General features: G+C 47.2%; 1 protein-coding gene across 10 annotated transcripts in view; it reads right to left on the bottom strand.

The window, feature by feature from the left end:
* CEP170B (centrosomal protein 170B) overlaps positions 1–15,721 on the bottom strand; it is a 56,810-nt gene that overhangs the window by 22,735 nt on the left and 18,354 nt on the right. For 5 of the 10 annotated variants that reach the window (XM_066998434.1, XM_066998435.1, XM_066998430.1 and 2 more), the window contains exons 7-11: positions 14,549–14,687; positions 6,721–6,822; positions 5,101–5,577; positions 2,816–2,878; positions 1,216–1,979 (exon numbers count right to left, since the gene is read on the bottom strand). In XM_066998434.1, the coding sequence (XP_066854535.1) occupies positions 1,216–1,979; positions 2,816–2,878; positions 5,101–5,577; positions 6,721–6,822; positions 14,549–14,687 (1,545 nt within the window). The other 5 variants (XM_066998433.1, XM_066998436.1, XM_066998437.1 and 2 more) reach the window with 2 other exon arrangements.

Genomic DNA, 15,721 nt, shown 5'->3' with positions numbered 1-15,721 from the left:
CCTGACCTGGGCACATGCCTGCCAAGACTACTCCCCAGAAACTGTTTTTCTTTTGTGGTATTTTTGCTCATATTTCCCCACCAGAGCAATAAAGCATCTAATATTAGGACTAGGGCCTTGCTGCGGCTGAAACACCCTGCCCTGAAAGCTTCCGATCGCATTTCAAACAAGATGTAAGGAAGAAGTGTAATAACCAAACAAACGAGGGAAGCTAGATCGAGGCCCACAGAGCACTGTATATAAAGCTCTAAAGCCAGGTTCAATTAAGGCCTCCTTTAAATCTCACCATCCTCCTGCCCACGGTTCACTAAATGTTCACAGCAACTTGCCAGTTTTGTTTTCCTAATAGACCGCAGATGAAAGTTAAACCTGAAGATCAGCCAAACTTTGGTCTGCCCTGGGGTTGCCTGGCTGGGTGGAGTATTCTTAAGCCTCACCCTCATTTTTATTTTTTTTGTAAGCCTATCATTCACTTTGCAAAATCTAAACAAGCGTAGATCCATCTAGGATTGCCTCTGCCCTAGACCACACCCTTCACTTATCTCAACTAGCTGCCGCTTGCCCTGCCAGCCAGCACTACCTTCCTAGCCGAGCAAAACTAGACACCACCTACCACCAGGGCTTGTGAACGATGAAGGAAACCAGCCCGTGGTTGTGTTTCCCTTGGCCTGCCACAGGACGCAGTGCCAGCGATGGGGTGCAGCTCCCCTGTTCATAATAGCGGGCAGGTGGTGAGGCATGGCCAAGGCAGAGGCTCGCGAGCAGCCCCAGTCCTGGAGAGCAGAGCTGCTCCCAGCCGCGGCGCTCAGCAGGACCAGCCTGATCTTTGTTTTGCTGCTGCCCTCCCCTCTAAACTCACAGCGAGCCCACTTGCACTTTAGCACCTGAATCTCATTTTGGAAGCAAGATGGCTCTTTGCTGAGGGCTCACCTTGCTTTCTGACATCTGGTGTTTCTTTGTTTGTTTGTCATTTTTATTGTTTGGGCTATTTTGTTGTTACTGTTCATACGATCAGTCTGACAGTTTGTTGACACCTATCCTTAACAGAGCTCAGCAAGGATGATTTCCCACACCAACCATAACCCCTCTCTGCACCCGATTTAAGATGGCAGCAGCTAATGAAGTTAGAGTTAGAGCCTTCGTCACCAGCTGCAGAAGCACAAGCGTTCAGCCCCCAGCTCGCTGGCCAAGCCCAGAAAAGCGAGCAGCATTTACCTGATCTATCATTTTTCGTGCTTCCTCCACCTCTTTATCCTGCGACTCTGTCTCGATGGTGTATGTGCCCGTCTCGCTCACGCTATCTTCCTCGTCGTTCCTCCTGCCCTGGGCTGGCTTTACCTCCGGAGGTGGGGTAGGGGCAGACTCTGGTTCTGATGATATAACCACGCGTGGAGCTGCCGGCATGGGCTGAGGTGCTGGTTTCTCAGCCCCTGCTTTCCCCGACTGAGCAGTCTCCCGCAGGTACTCAGCCATAAAATCCTGAGCCATTTTAGACTTCCTCCCAACGCTCCCGTAGGTTTTGCCTGATGCTCTGGAAGCGGAGGAGGACGAAGAGCTGATCCGATCCTCTGTCTTCTCCCTCTTGAAGGAGCTAGCTCTTTGGGTCCCCGAGGAGCTGTTACTGGGTTTGCCCGCCTGCGTGCCGACATGGGATGGGGGCACCGCGTTGCCCTGCTTCTCCGCCGGCAGCACGTTCTTGCGCTTCTCGACCTTGGTCTTCAGCCCAGGATCGGTGTCACTCTGGGAGGAGTGAGCGCTGTGTGTGAAGGATTGCGAGCGCTTCTTCCGCGGCGTGTCCTCAAAGAACTCGATGACAAACGCCTGCTTGTTGTGCAGCATCTCGTGGGGGTCACGCCTCATCTGGCGCTGCAGCTTGGTTTGCTCCACCGCCTGCTCGCTGCCCGTCGTCGTCTCCTTCTCTGCCTTGGGTGCCACAGGGTCTTCTGAGTCGCTCTGCGTCCCGTCCTCGTGCCTATTGCCTGGAAACAAGTCGTGCATTTGACTTACATTCTGTGACCCTGCCATTACCTACCAATTGAAATATATCTTTTGAGTTAAAAGAAAAAGATCCTACAGGAAATAAACAGCTCCAAAGACACCTACTGTGCTACTGGGACTGTATCCCTTCAGGGGGAAAAAAGAAGGAGTCTGTCTCCAAACCCCGCTTTACACAGCTGGCTGACTATCAAATTATTAAAAATAATTCAAGAAATCATTTCAACCCCAAGGGGTTTTGATTTTGTAACACAGATTGTTTTAGATACGTGAGGCGTTGTTTATTTCCTTTTTGCCATTTAAATACATGCAATGCCATTATTTTACCATTCTGCCCAGTTACTGTAGTCCGAGATTACCTTATTTTGTTCTGTTACACAGGAGAAATCTCTCTGCAGAATCTATAAATGAACCCTGTGCACCACGTCCCAAGGAACCAAATCCCCGTGATGAAGAAGCCGCGAGAGCAGCGTGTTACCAGCGCATGCACCTCCAAGCACCCACATTACCCCTCTCTACAACGGGGAATGAAACAGCATCTAACTGGAAAAGTGAACTTGCAGGGTTCTTCACTTCCCTGAAGATTTCAGAATCGCACCATGACAGCCCAGAAGTCACACCGTCCTACCACCAGCCAAGCAAACGTTAAATCATTACGTACAGTTCGCTAAGCTTAAAGTAAGCTCACACTTATTTTTATTTGTTACTGACAACCAACTTTACAGCCTTCCCTTTGTATCAGTGATGCTCTCTGCCCCTCAGCACCTTAGGTCAGAACTCTCAGAGATTAAGTAAAACAAACAAAAAAAAACAAACAAACCTTTTTTTGGAGAAGGAAACGGGTGTGAAGGCACACAACTTGATTCAGTCAACGACCGGGAACCTGTCATCGGGAGAACGGGGAAAGAGGTCTCTGCGCTCTAGACTGTAATATGCAGCAAGATATACTGGCTAAAATACCACGTGTTTGAAAGGAAAACTGCTCAAACCTACTTTGCGAGTTCTCCAGGCACAGGGGTGAAGACCATTTATTACCTCGAGTTAACTGTGAAAGATTAGAATTTAATACAGGAACCATCCAACCCAGGAGTCAGTCCTCTGAGGAGTCTCCTAACACCTTGCTGAAGAAAGCCAGCAGACTTTGCATCGCGCCCCGAGGGCTGATAAGCTGCGTCCTTGAAAGGGAAAAGTTCTTCAATTAAAGGGTCTTGGCTAGGAACTCTGCTGAATGCAAACTGTGAGGATGCAAGGAAAAACACCGTGCCTATGGATGCCCCAGCAGAACACCATGCACATCCCCTCGAGCAGCTAAGACCAGAACTCTGTGGTCTCAATACCAGGCTTTACGTTCACCACAGTGTTCCTGAAAGGGAACAGGTGCTGCTAATGAACCCCAGCGGTGGGTGTCTGTGATCCGAAGAGCCAAACCTGGTACACAGCCAGCTGTAGCCTCCCTCCAAGGCATCTTCAAAATCAGCCCCGCAAGAAGAACATGTTAGACAGCCATCACAGATAAATGACGTGCCATCCTCTGCCAAAGCAGAGGTGGATAAACTCCTCAGGCCACCAACACTGTATTTTTTAATCAAATGTCCAAACAGTTGATTTTTTGATATGCAAATTATGCATTAAGTTACTTCAGCTTCTTTCCATGCCTCACGGACTGCAAAGAGGTGAGTGCAGCCAGTCTAGTACTCTCTGCATTGCTCAGAAAAACCCTAGGATGAGCAGCTGCTGCTTAACACTCTGGTTTTCTCCAGGAGGAAAGAGCAAAACTACTGAAACACATCTGAACCCCTGACAGACTACGTTCTCCAACAAGTCAACAAAACCCAGAATCTCAATTAGAAAAAACAAACAAACAAACCACAAAACCCAACACCACCAACTTCTACCACATAGCCACAGTAGACTGAAAAGAGGACCTGAAGTACCCAGGCAGGCCACCTCAACATTCTCATACTGGGAAGAATTAGAAACAACAACAGCAAAAGAGTTTAATTTCCATGTCATGCCAAACCCCATGTCTGGTTATGTGAAACTTTCTTGACCACAGGGGCTTCTCAAAAACACAAACAAAACAGCAAGTTGGAGGCATAATACATAAAACTCTTCACGTTAAAAGGATTTTTCCAACAAGGACTGAGCAAATATTCCTTTGAGGGAAAACAAGGTATTGCTCTCTTAAGAAGGACCTCAGGTACAGTTAGGTCTAGTAACCTCCAATATGACTTCATTTGCAGTTCGCAATGGCAGCTTTTCCAGCACCTGCACAGCCTCTGAACACAAAGGCAGTGAGAATGCAGGAATCTGTGGTCTTCTCCTCACTATTTTGTGCACAGCACACGAGAGGCATCCAAGCAAACTCAAATCATGAAAAAATATATTTAAAGTCATGTGAGAATCAAGTGACTCCCACCAGCTGCACTAAGAATTAGGTTACAAACTACATTTGAAAATCTCCAAAGAATTCCTCATAGTGCCACAGTTAATAGGAACTAGGTCCACAAAATCCGGAATTTTTGAAAGGACCAGGATTTCTGAGAAGCTTTAGTTTAAGAGAAGAAACCTTCTTCCAAAGATACAAATATTTCTTCCACTGTTGATCACGCGTATCTCAACTCTATCACCAATCACCATGCCATGACCTCTGGGCATTGTACCCGTGAGGATTACACTTAGCATCTTCTGGACTGCAGCTAAATAGAAAAGTCATTTCCTCAACTAGGAGAAGCCAGGAGAGGAAAACCAACTGTAATACTCATGTTTACCAGCCTGCCTGACCACATGGAAATGACTGAACATTTAAAAATCAAAACCCTTTTTTCACTCACTGCTAATGCCAAGATAGGGATATAGATGCGGAGGAACCAGATCAGAGTTCCCAGGCCAGCATCACGTATGACTTCAGGGCTGGGTGAAGAGCCTACTCGCTGGGTTCAAAACCATTAACAGCAATTAAAGAAATACTCTTCATCTTGCAAATGTGGAGCAGAGATAAATAAGTCCAGTTCTCCCTGACAGGAGAAAGATTTTCCCCCTTTAGTATGTTGCATTTGCACAGCCAACAGTGAACACTGCCCACTTGACAAGACATTCACTCACCTTTAAGTGTCCTCACATGAACCGGCAGGTCACTCTTGGTACTGTACACATCGTCTCCTGGAGACTGCCGCCTCATCAAGCTGGGGTCATTCTGGACGAGCCAGTCGGCCACCTTGCTCTCCGCTGACATCACTTCTGTGTGAGCTGGTTCCTTGCTATAAGGTCTTCTCTGTCTGAGTGAAAATTTAGTTACGTGATCTTTTATCTTTATTTTACCAGGGGTACCGTCGTCAAATTCAATAGTGAAAGAGGCATGACTCTGCACAACTGGAGCTACTATAGCGTCGATATCCTTTGTCGGGATCTCATGGACCTGGGTTTCTGGAGATTTTGATGGCTGCTGAAATTCTTTAGTTGGGATCTCAAAGTAACTTGGCTCTCTCCGGAAAGCAAACACCGACTGTTCTTGGGAATCTCTATAAGCAGAAATATTGCCATTCAGTTCCTCTTCATGTTGGGCTATCTCTTTTGATCTATCTACAACAGGAAAAGAAAAAAAGAAAAAAAAAGAAAGCCTTAAATTCACAAACATTAGCTGAAGTACCTAAAATGAATTAAAGAAAAAATACAAGTTCTGTTTTAGATAGCTTTATACTCTGGCCTCATCACTGAAATGGGCGTGTAAGCACTGTTACAGTCAGATCACTGCTTGTCATATTCACTTTGCTTTTTCTTCCACTGTTCCCTACAGAGCTGAGCACATGTGCACACGCTTGTATATTTTGGCAGAACCTACGTGGGTGGTGGCATTTCGAGGTTTCTGTATGCTGGGCTGATGTGGCAGGAAGATACCCTGTTTCACTCTGCTGAATCCACTTACACGCACACCTGCTCCACTTTCTCCAGTTCAAAGGAAAAGTTTGAGAGTACGAAGCTAATCACAGGCACGCGTTTGCTGGATCAGTGCTGAATTCAGTAACGTCAACAGGGCTACAAACACATTTTTTCAGTAGCACCCAAACCTCTTGGCTAGAGGGTCACTTACCTTATTTCAGCCTCTTGGGAGGGCCGCTAATCACTCCCCCCCCTCTGTCAGAAAACAGAGGTACTGTACGCACATTGAAATAAAGCTCGTCTTTGTGCAGGAAAGCATGTTTGACAGGAACACCAGCTTTACTGCACAAATATAAAAATAGGCATCTTCCACACACATGGATTCACAACAACAGGAGTACTGATGCTGAACGGCTTCCAAGCATGATGAGGTTAAAAATGGAGAGCTTCTGCATCAATACAATCCAGTCGAGTGCCTCTGAGGAAATTCCCAGCAGATGGACTCATTCTGAATGGTTTATTCAGGTGGGCTGCGTATGACCACATACAGAGCATCGCTTCGTAACTTGGGTCTCAAACAAGCTTCATGAGGCCTTTCTCATACGTACGGAATTACTCCACAACTGCTGATTTTAACCTTCATTTGTGCTAGTGGAAACATTTTAGTTTTCCCTTACTCTGGTTTCATTGGCAGCAGTCTACACAGAGCAATGTGCAAATACAACAAGTACAAAAAAGTGGTAATTAAAGCCTTGAAGCAGGATGACCTCACACAAGAAAGATAAAAAACATGCAGAATTTTTTTCTATCCCCCCCTTCTTTGCCCCACACATTCACCTCCCTTACCTGAATAATGTTCCTCCTGCCTTCTGTCCTCCTTGTTATTTGCATCATCTTCCCCCCACCAGGAAGGCTGCCCATAAAGAGGGGTGCGATAAGTATTGGTCTCTAGGAAGAAGATAAACAACTACTTTGGCACAGAAAATACCAATTCATAAGGTTCACAGAAGTCAACCACATGCCAAAAGGGGAAAAATAGCAGGGTCAGATGAGATTTTGTACCAGTTACATTGCAGTTATAATAGTAAATTATATGGAATAGTTCAGGTTTTTTTCCTTTCCCTGTTTACACTCAGCTAGAAGATGCAGACTTCACCTCCCTTCACCGTCTTTCACAGCTGTGATTCTCATATACTGGCTTTTCACCCTCTCCAGACTCACCATCATTTACAGCAAGTGGAAGATTTTCGGCAGGACAGGCTACAAAATGCCAACCACAAAATTATTAGCAACCTACCTGCAATTTATGTGGAAATCGGACCTTTATCCTCATCTTAACTGGGAAAACTTTAGCTCTGCCCTGTCTTGCCCCACCACAAACTCAGATGTTAGGAGGCCAGGAATCTTTTCCAGCTATTCACTACTCCCACTCTAAATGACACATCCCACAGCAGGAAATTCTTGAAGAGTTACAAATTTAGGGAAAATGGTAGAACCGTCTCCTTACACATACATAAAGTAGAAGTAAACTCTTGTTCTCAAGTGTAAAGCAAGGGGATCCCACAGTCACTGCAGGAGTTTTTTTACATGGAGAAACCCTCTAGAAAAGCCAGACTTCAATAATTATCTCTACTCCAAGGGCACTCACTGAAAGATCAGGGCTTCATTGCAACAGGTACCCAAAGGAACTGCTTCACCTCTTCTTATTTTTTCTCCCACGGAACCAGATTGCATTTTGGCAGCGCCTTGGGCTGCTGCTGTTTATGTTTCAAGTAAAAAAAAAAAAAAAAGCTCAATTTACCTGTGTTAACAGTCATTAGTTTATGTTTTTATAATAGTTGATGAGAGGCAAATAAAGTAGCTTTTGTTCTTTCATCTGGAGGCGACAGAGACGCAAGTACAGGTCAGGGGCTGAGGTTAACAGCCCGGTTTCAGGAGCTGCTTCTCCTCCACCCGTACCAGCCGTCAGCACGCACCTCGCCAGACACGTCTCAAACTCCAGCTCCAGCCACAGCTGGGCTTCTACCGCCAGCTGCTGCTCAGCTTGGGGTTTTATAGCCGCGCTCTGCCCTGTGCAAAGCAGCCCTCAAACAGCCCTGCAATTTCGCATTCCCTGCTGTAATAGGGCCAGGACAGAGAGCAGTTGCTGGCGTAAGGGAAAGGGAGAGAGGAAGGGGAATTAAGAGTCGAAGAAACAAAGAAGCCCAATTTTATGTTGCTGTTTCTAAAGGTACACAGATCTAATGGCCACTGTTTCAGTTTGTTGTTGGTGGTTTTTTTTTTTGTTGTTGTTGTTGTTGTTCTAGAATAGTTCCATAAATACATACGTTCATCTGTTATCATAGGTAAAAATTTTGCTTTACAGACACAGTCCACAGGCCCTTTTCAAGAGATTTTCGTGCTTCAAAATTAAGCACGCTGCTTCCCTTCACACTGAGGATCAAAAGAGGCTGAAAGTATTACTCTCCTTTCTGCCTAGAGTGCGTGGAAGACAAACTGTATTGCCATTATGCAGGCAGCCTTTGAACGTTCAAAGGAGGAAGCATTTTTCACCACAAATAAATTGGAATTGCGAAGTAATGTGTGTCATAACCGAGGATCAGTAAACTACTCAAAGATGAAGGAAAAAAATAGCAACAACCTACTCAAAAACCTGTCAAAGAAGAGAGGAACCCAAAGGTAGGGTTTGGTCACATCCACGCTGCAATAGAGCGTCACTGTCAGTGTGAAGGGCTCAACCCTGAGGTTTTGGGCACTCATCTCAGATTACTATGACCAATTCTGACCAGCTCAATACTGATTTATTTTCAGGTGCTGGTGGAACAAATCCTGAACATACTACGGAGATGAAATTCATACTGCTGCAGATGAAATCCGAAGGCAGGCTCGCGCTCCTGCCCAGGCACCTTTCCCAAGCATGGGTACTGTTGCTGTTCACAGCTTGGAAGGAGGTGCTTCATTACAGCTCATCTCTCCAGGACATCCCAGCCCCTCTCCAGGATCCCAAAGGGCCCCTGGTCTAGAAGCTTTCAGCTAGCTGTTCCTAGAAAAGTCTGTTTCCCAAAGGGCAGAAGCTGAGAGAGATCACATCCGTCCTGCAGGACGGACCTTGGCAGCAGCTGCTCCTGCCCTCAGCTCTGTGTCCCACCTGCCTACAGGACACGAGGTTTTCTGCTACAGGGAAAAAGGCTAAATCAAGTCAACCTTGGTCAAACTCTTCTGATGATGGGGAGCTTTGGGACTGCAATGAAAGCAAAAAGGAGAAAAATAAAAAAAGAGAATTTATAAAGAGCAATGAGCCAGTTCCTCTGCCTTCTCGAACTGCCCCCACTAACTTAAGAAGCCCTAATAGGTGCTTGGGAATTCCCTGAATTCCCCCTCTGACAAAAGCTAGCACAAAGCCAAAACCCAGGGCTCCTCAAGGAGCACTGCATCGGGTTGAGCAGAGCGCAGGGACCCGGGGCCACCTGTGTAGGAGCAACCCCGTTGCAGTGACTGCACCACAGCAGAAGGTCCCTCCTGCCCACCCCAGGGCCACCCAAAATAACACGGAGCTCCTCCCACAGCCCCACCTGCAGCCATCTGTACCAGCGCGTGCTCAGCGCAACCCAGCACATCACTTCCACGGGTGTTTTCATTCCTTCCCTCTCCCAGTCCCTACAGAGAACGGGGACTTCATTTGAAAGACTGCAAAAAGCACAGATGGGAAGCCGAGGAGTCGGTATCTCGCTATTTGGGGCCAGTTTCAATATTTTAAGAGCAATTAATGTTTCCACTGAGCCTTTGTGTTAATTTGCATTTTAAATAACATTATCAAGTGACACAGACACCCGCATTTTCAGCTACCACTCGAAGTGGCCAGATCCTGAGCCAGAGTAAAATCTCCGTGACTCCAGACCAGCGACATGAATTCGCTGCCCTGCTCATGCCAGAAACTGCAGCCCCTTCTAACCTGCCAGCACAACCGCCCTGACAGCCACTGCAGCTCTAGTGCCATAATGTTGGATAGAAGAGGGGGAGGAGGTGATAGGAAGGCAGCAAAACCAGATGGCTGTGACAGCAGCAGGCCAGGTAGCAGCTACACACACGTTTTTTTTGCCAGGGGGCTCAGCTCCTCACCAGCTGGGATGTATTTTGGGTAGCAAACCTCAACCTGGGCCGGCAGCATCCAGAGCAGCGCATCTGCCTGCGTCCTGAGCCACGCACCCCGCTCCGAAGCCGCAACCTGTCTGCTACGTTTCGGCGTCAGCTGGAAGCTCCTGGAGGATCAGAGGCTCAAGGTTTGTTCGAGTCAGCAGCAAAGCAAGGAACAACTACGAGAACTAACAAACAGTCATTTTAATGATATGAGACTTCCTCCCATTGATGGCAGCTCGTTACCACCTCTCTCGACTCCGTGCCAGGCTGGCCAGATGGTGCCAATTCATTTAGACATATTTCTTGGCTCATCAATTCAGGCAGACAGCCTGGAAACCATCCTTTAGATAACTGAATTGAGGTCAGCACAAGCGTTCAGGCAGATAAACACGGAGCTATGGGTGACAGCGTAGTACAGGAAAGACCACTGACACGCACATGTTCTGCTCCTGGATTTCAGTCTTTGGGGCTCTCGCTCCGAAGAAAAAACGAAGGCTGCTTCAGCACAAAACGAGGGATGTCCATTTGTTTAATGAGTCTGACAAGAACGTGGCCTGCTAAATGAATGCACGGCTATTGATCATCTGAAGGAGAGGCACCCCGAGAGAAAATGAGATGTTTCAGTACAAGGGGTGTATTTAGGGAGAAGTGAATCACACGGAACAACAGCAGGACCAAAAATACAGTACAGGTGATGAAAGGGAAAGGGGAAAGTCTGTGTTAATGCTGCTCTCCATCAGCAAGTGGGCAGAACAGCTTTCACGACGAGCAGGCAGCTCTCATGACAGAGGGCTCTCATTTCCTCTGAAGACAGCTCTCCTCTAGGCTGCCTGGCTGGGACAGGACCGAGGGCTGCGCTTTGCCTGAGTCCTTGCAGAGCTTCAAACAGTCACGAGAGAGAGACGGACAGCAACAGCACATTTCTTTGCTGACAGAAGCACATGCAGCTTTGAAGCTGTCTGATGCAAGTCATAACAACAGCATGAGAAATCCAGCTTGCTCGAAGTCAAGCCATTTTTGATTCATTATTAATAACCTAAGTGTCCATCTTCAAAAGATGTAGAGTAGGCTGCTTATGGCAGAGGGGGGAGGAAAAAAAGAAAAGGATAATCTAGCTTTCAAACATTCTAAACTAATTTCTGATGTCTTTGCTTTTTTCCTCCCCTCCAAAACCCAGAATTCAAACCTAGCAGGAATAAACACGAAGCAATTCTTCGGCTCTTCACCGCAGTGTTTATTTTGTGTGCAAGTGAACCTAAACCCTGGTCTTTTGTACCTGCTGTGAGCACGCACAAATCCTGGAGGCTTTCAAATCAGGCTGATAATCACAAATTTATTTGTACCAATTACGCAGCGAAACCTTTAACATGCTGCAGGTACCACCAAACCAGCACAGATGAAAAGCAGATACACCACCGCCGCTCTCCTAAATTAAAGGCTAGAGCAGGGCTGTGTGTCTAAGTAGCTATTACCATGATCTCATGGGGAAAGCAGCCAAGGACCATGGAAACCACCCCACAACTCGGCACAACTCCCACTGCCTCCCTCCACGCTGCCTGCTGACCTCAGCACCGGACACGGACACGACTTGTAAGTCGGCTGCTCTGCTCGCAGCACTCTGCAATTACACCAGCACCAACCCAGCAAGAAAGCCTGTTTCAAGGATCCCAGGAGAGACTCAAGTCCTGCTCCTGCAGTCGGTGATGCCCGCTTCAGCTGGAAGCTGCGGGCAGCCTCCCCGCGTGGAAACTCAGGCCTGCAGCACTTATTCAGAGGTTAGTCATCAGCTTCAGCATTATCTACTGCCATCAGCCTGTGAGGGCTTTAAAAAAAATAATAACAAATTCAGATCAGCCTGAGGATTAATGATGTGTTGAGAAGACCACAAAGTAGCTTATCTCATCCAGTACCTCAACTCAGGTAGCAACAGATGGGGAGCGTGACAGCATTAAAATCTGCTCCGCTCAAGGCTGTACCTGGCCTCCCCATGACTTGAGGCTTTACACATGAGCGCTGATGGCTATTTTTCGCATTAACTAGCTGAACTGTGGGCACTTTTCTTATTCATACCAATATCTAACCCACAGGTCTTACCAAGCTCCTTGCCTTAAAACACGTTTCCCAAAGACTGATGGTTTCCTGCTTACAGGCAACACAAACCGAAACGCTGCCCCTTCGACAGCACGAAGAATAAAGGGCTGAGCTGTTTTCAATTCCCTCGGCTGGATCTCTTTATCCTCAACCCCTCACCTCCTCCCATTTCTAAGCAGCTCTAATTGTTCGCATTGTTTTGTTAAACCTCTTCCCTCAAAGCTTGCATTGCCTCTGCCTCTCTTCCAGCCAGGCCCTGGGAAGCGATCCTTCTAAAGGCTTTTTGTCGCCCCAGACCTTGCTTTAATTAGTCAATGCAAATTCCTAAATACCTACGGGCTTAGCAAAACAGCTCTTTTCCCCAAAGCCTCCTTTTGCTGCCACTAAGCAAGCCCACTCCCCATAAGAACACCGCATTCTTCTTTCCGCTGATCGCTGAAATTGCTGCCACCCCTCCAAGCACCAGAGAAAAAAAACAACTGTGCATGTGTGCAGCTGCAGACAAGGTGAATTAGTCACATCACAGAGGAAAAGGGAACCCACTGATGATTCTGCTCACGTGACGGAGATGCTCTCTGGGGAGCGAGGCGCTGATTTAATCCTCAGCCTCCTTCCACAGGCTCCAGTCCAACCCAGCAAAACGCTTCCCACGAACCATCCTGAACTCCTCCATCTTCCAGTGGCTTAGCACCGACTTCTCACATGGGTCCACCAGCCCCGCTGCATGTAACATGCAGCGCCGCTGGCCCCCAGCAAGTACTGACAGCTTTTATTGTTATTTTTTTAAACCTTCCAGCTATGGTCTATGCCCACTAACAGTGACAGAGACGTAATGCAGGTCTGCGAACCGCATGCTGAGGGAAGGGGCACCTTGCTCAAGTGTCTCCTGACTTGGAAGATTTTCCAAATGTCAACCGCTATGCTGTGTAGGTTAAAACCAGGAAGGTGGCAAGAATAAAAATGAGAATATTCACACAGCCAGGCAGGGAAACACAAGCTGGTTCCACCTGGGCCTCGCAGTCCAGTTACTGGCAACACCTCCCAAGAGCCCAACACCCCTCGCAGCACAGCTGAGAGCTCTCCCCAGTGAGGTTCACCTCTTTTCACCCTCCATGGTATCACAGCTAATCCCCAACTTCATCCCTTTAACTCCACGCTTGCGAGGTAAAGTCCTAAATGCACCATCCACGGGGGGAGGGTGACCCACAAAAGCACTAAATCCACACAAAGAAGGGTTTTGCAGCCCGGAGAAAAACAGTCAGGCACACATACCACTTCCACGCACGAGTGGAGGCAACAAGAACAGAGGCAAAAATATGGGAGAGAAACACTGCTTTGTTTTAGTGTGCTATGCCAGCTTAGAGGGATTTTCACAAAGACAATACAGAAGAGATTAAGGTCAGCCAACCCATTCGAATTAGGTATCAGAAAACCTTAATGGATTTACCCAAAGTTGCACGCGTTTCTAGAAAGCTGCTGTGTCTACATCTCAGTCAGCTCTCCCAAGATGCGGTCTCACTCCTACTTGCCCATCATCTTCCCTCCACTCACCCTTCTCCTGCCTCCAACAGGCCACTTTGCAGATGGGCTGCCTCTGCTACACCTAAAGCTTCCCACCGCTCTGCCATCCTGGCAAACAAGACTACCACTGGCAGTCATTAGTCATCAGGATGCCTTATATCATACTTCTTCCTCTTTTTGTGTATCATCAAGCTCTTGAAGGCCACCAGCTGACGCCTGAACAGAGCAGGGAGAATACATGCCAGGGTAGTACGTACAGGAGGTAGGAAGCTCAGGTAAGACTGCTGGGGAGGTCCTGGCCCACCATGGCGACGAACAGGCAGGTATGAAAAGGAGGCTCTAAAGGAAGGTAGCAGTGGGTAGAGAAACAGGCAACAAAAGGAATTTTTCAAATGGAAAAGTTCTGAAGCCAGGTAACAATGAACCTGAAGCAAATGCCTCCCAGTTCAGCAGTCAGTTTCAGTCCCACATCATGGGGTGTTAGGAAATACAGTAATTTAAGACCATACATGGCTTTTTGGAACAAATCCCTTGCTACCGCTTCGCCCGGCTGCCAGTACCACGCCACAGCAGCCATGCATCTTCCACTGTGAGTCACCATCTCTGTTCAAACACCAGCTCATGATTAGGAACACAAAAATAGACCAGACAGGTGCCAACGAACTTACCAAACCTGCTCAGCCCACAGGTTCACTAGCACTTGCAGTGACGAGGCATGCATGAACCACCACGCCAATTTCTTTTTTTTTTTTTTTTCCTGGGAGGCTGAATCTCTGAAAACTGAGAATCTGAAATACCCAGAGGTTTAGAAAGATGACCCGCTCCTTGTACCTAACCCACACTGCACTTCATTCTGACCCAGTGCAGGCATTAAGCAGCGCTTTGACTCTGCTGGATCTTGAACAACTGGTTTCTGAGCAAGTACCTGTAATTGGTTTCCTCTCTCCTTTCTCCAGCTTCGCTTGCTGGGACTCGGTGTAGACACCATGCTCCATGGGCTGCTCCGCCCTCTTCATTGCCGTGCCTTTGAAATTCATCTGGAGCTGGCTGGTGTACTTCTCGTGCTGCAGGGACATAAGGACAGTTGCAGCGTGCCCGTGAGACCCGCGTGGCAGCCCACGGCAGATAACCAACCACCCTTCCCCGCAAATGGATCGTGCAAAGGCAAATACTGTGGCTATGTTCTGTGACAGAAAGAAAACACACCTAAGTAGAGGCTAGAGAGCAGCAGAAATGCCACTTGAGAGGCTTTCCAATACCTCATTTGGAAGACAGTAAGTGACAATTACAGCCCATGAGAAGGTCACTGTGACACAGCTCTGCAAAATAGCTGATTAGCAAACCCTTTACGGAGTAAACTGAGAACAATCAGAACTTAATCAGAACTTATGCCATTTTCCGTTCAGGATTCAAATCCTGAAATCCCCTTTGTTGTTAAAGTAATGTCATAAATTCTTTCTGGGCCCTCATCTGCATTATCTCAATCTTTCAGAAAAGGCAATTAAAATATATTTTAATTATTTCTTTCCAAACCCTCTCATCAGCCAGGAAAGTGATGAGCATGCCTTAGAACAGACTCCATTATTAACTTGGGACCTAGTAAATGAACTCATTAGAAGTGGGTTTATTACAAGTAAATTAATAAAAGGGTGTACCCATTCGGATTACCCCTGAGTAAATTCAATGAATCATTTAGCCAATCCTGGCTGTTACACTTCTGATCCTACCCAAGTCCTAGAACTGGAACCAGGGCTAAGGCGACAGCATTGGATGCTTGGCACTGATAACCTGGTCCCTCAGCTGAACAAGGGCAGCGTTCCTGCCTAGAAGGGGTTGTTCTTCTGCCTTAGATTAGAAGATGCTTGAATGTTTTATACCCAGTACTGAACTCTTTGTTTAAAAAACACCTTACTTGTAAGAGGACCTCTTGGTAAGGAAAATGGGGAGCTTGAAGGCAAAGATGAGGTGATAGGAATAAATGAAGTGAATGTCAGCCTGATGGAGGAAACGTGATGGATCTGGCCTAAAGTCACCACACACAGAGAAAGGCAACCATGCTCCACTTCTGAAAGGGAACAAATTCTCCCCTGCTTCATCC

Source organism: Anser cygnoides, chromosome 5 (genome assembly GCF_040182565.1).
Source record: "Anser cygnoides isolate HZ-2024a breed goose chromosome 5, Taihu_goose_T2T_genome, whole genome shotgun sequence".
In the NCBI taxonomy this organism is placed as follows: Eukaryota; Metazoa; Chordata; class Aves; order Anseriformes; family Anatidae; genus Anser; species Anser cygnoides.
Note: the sequence above shows the minus strand (reverse complement) of the source record. Positions and strands in the feature narration are given on the sequence as shown.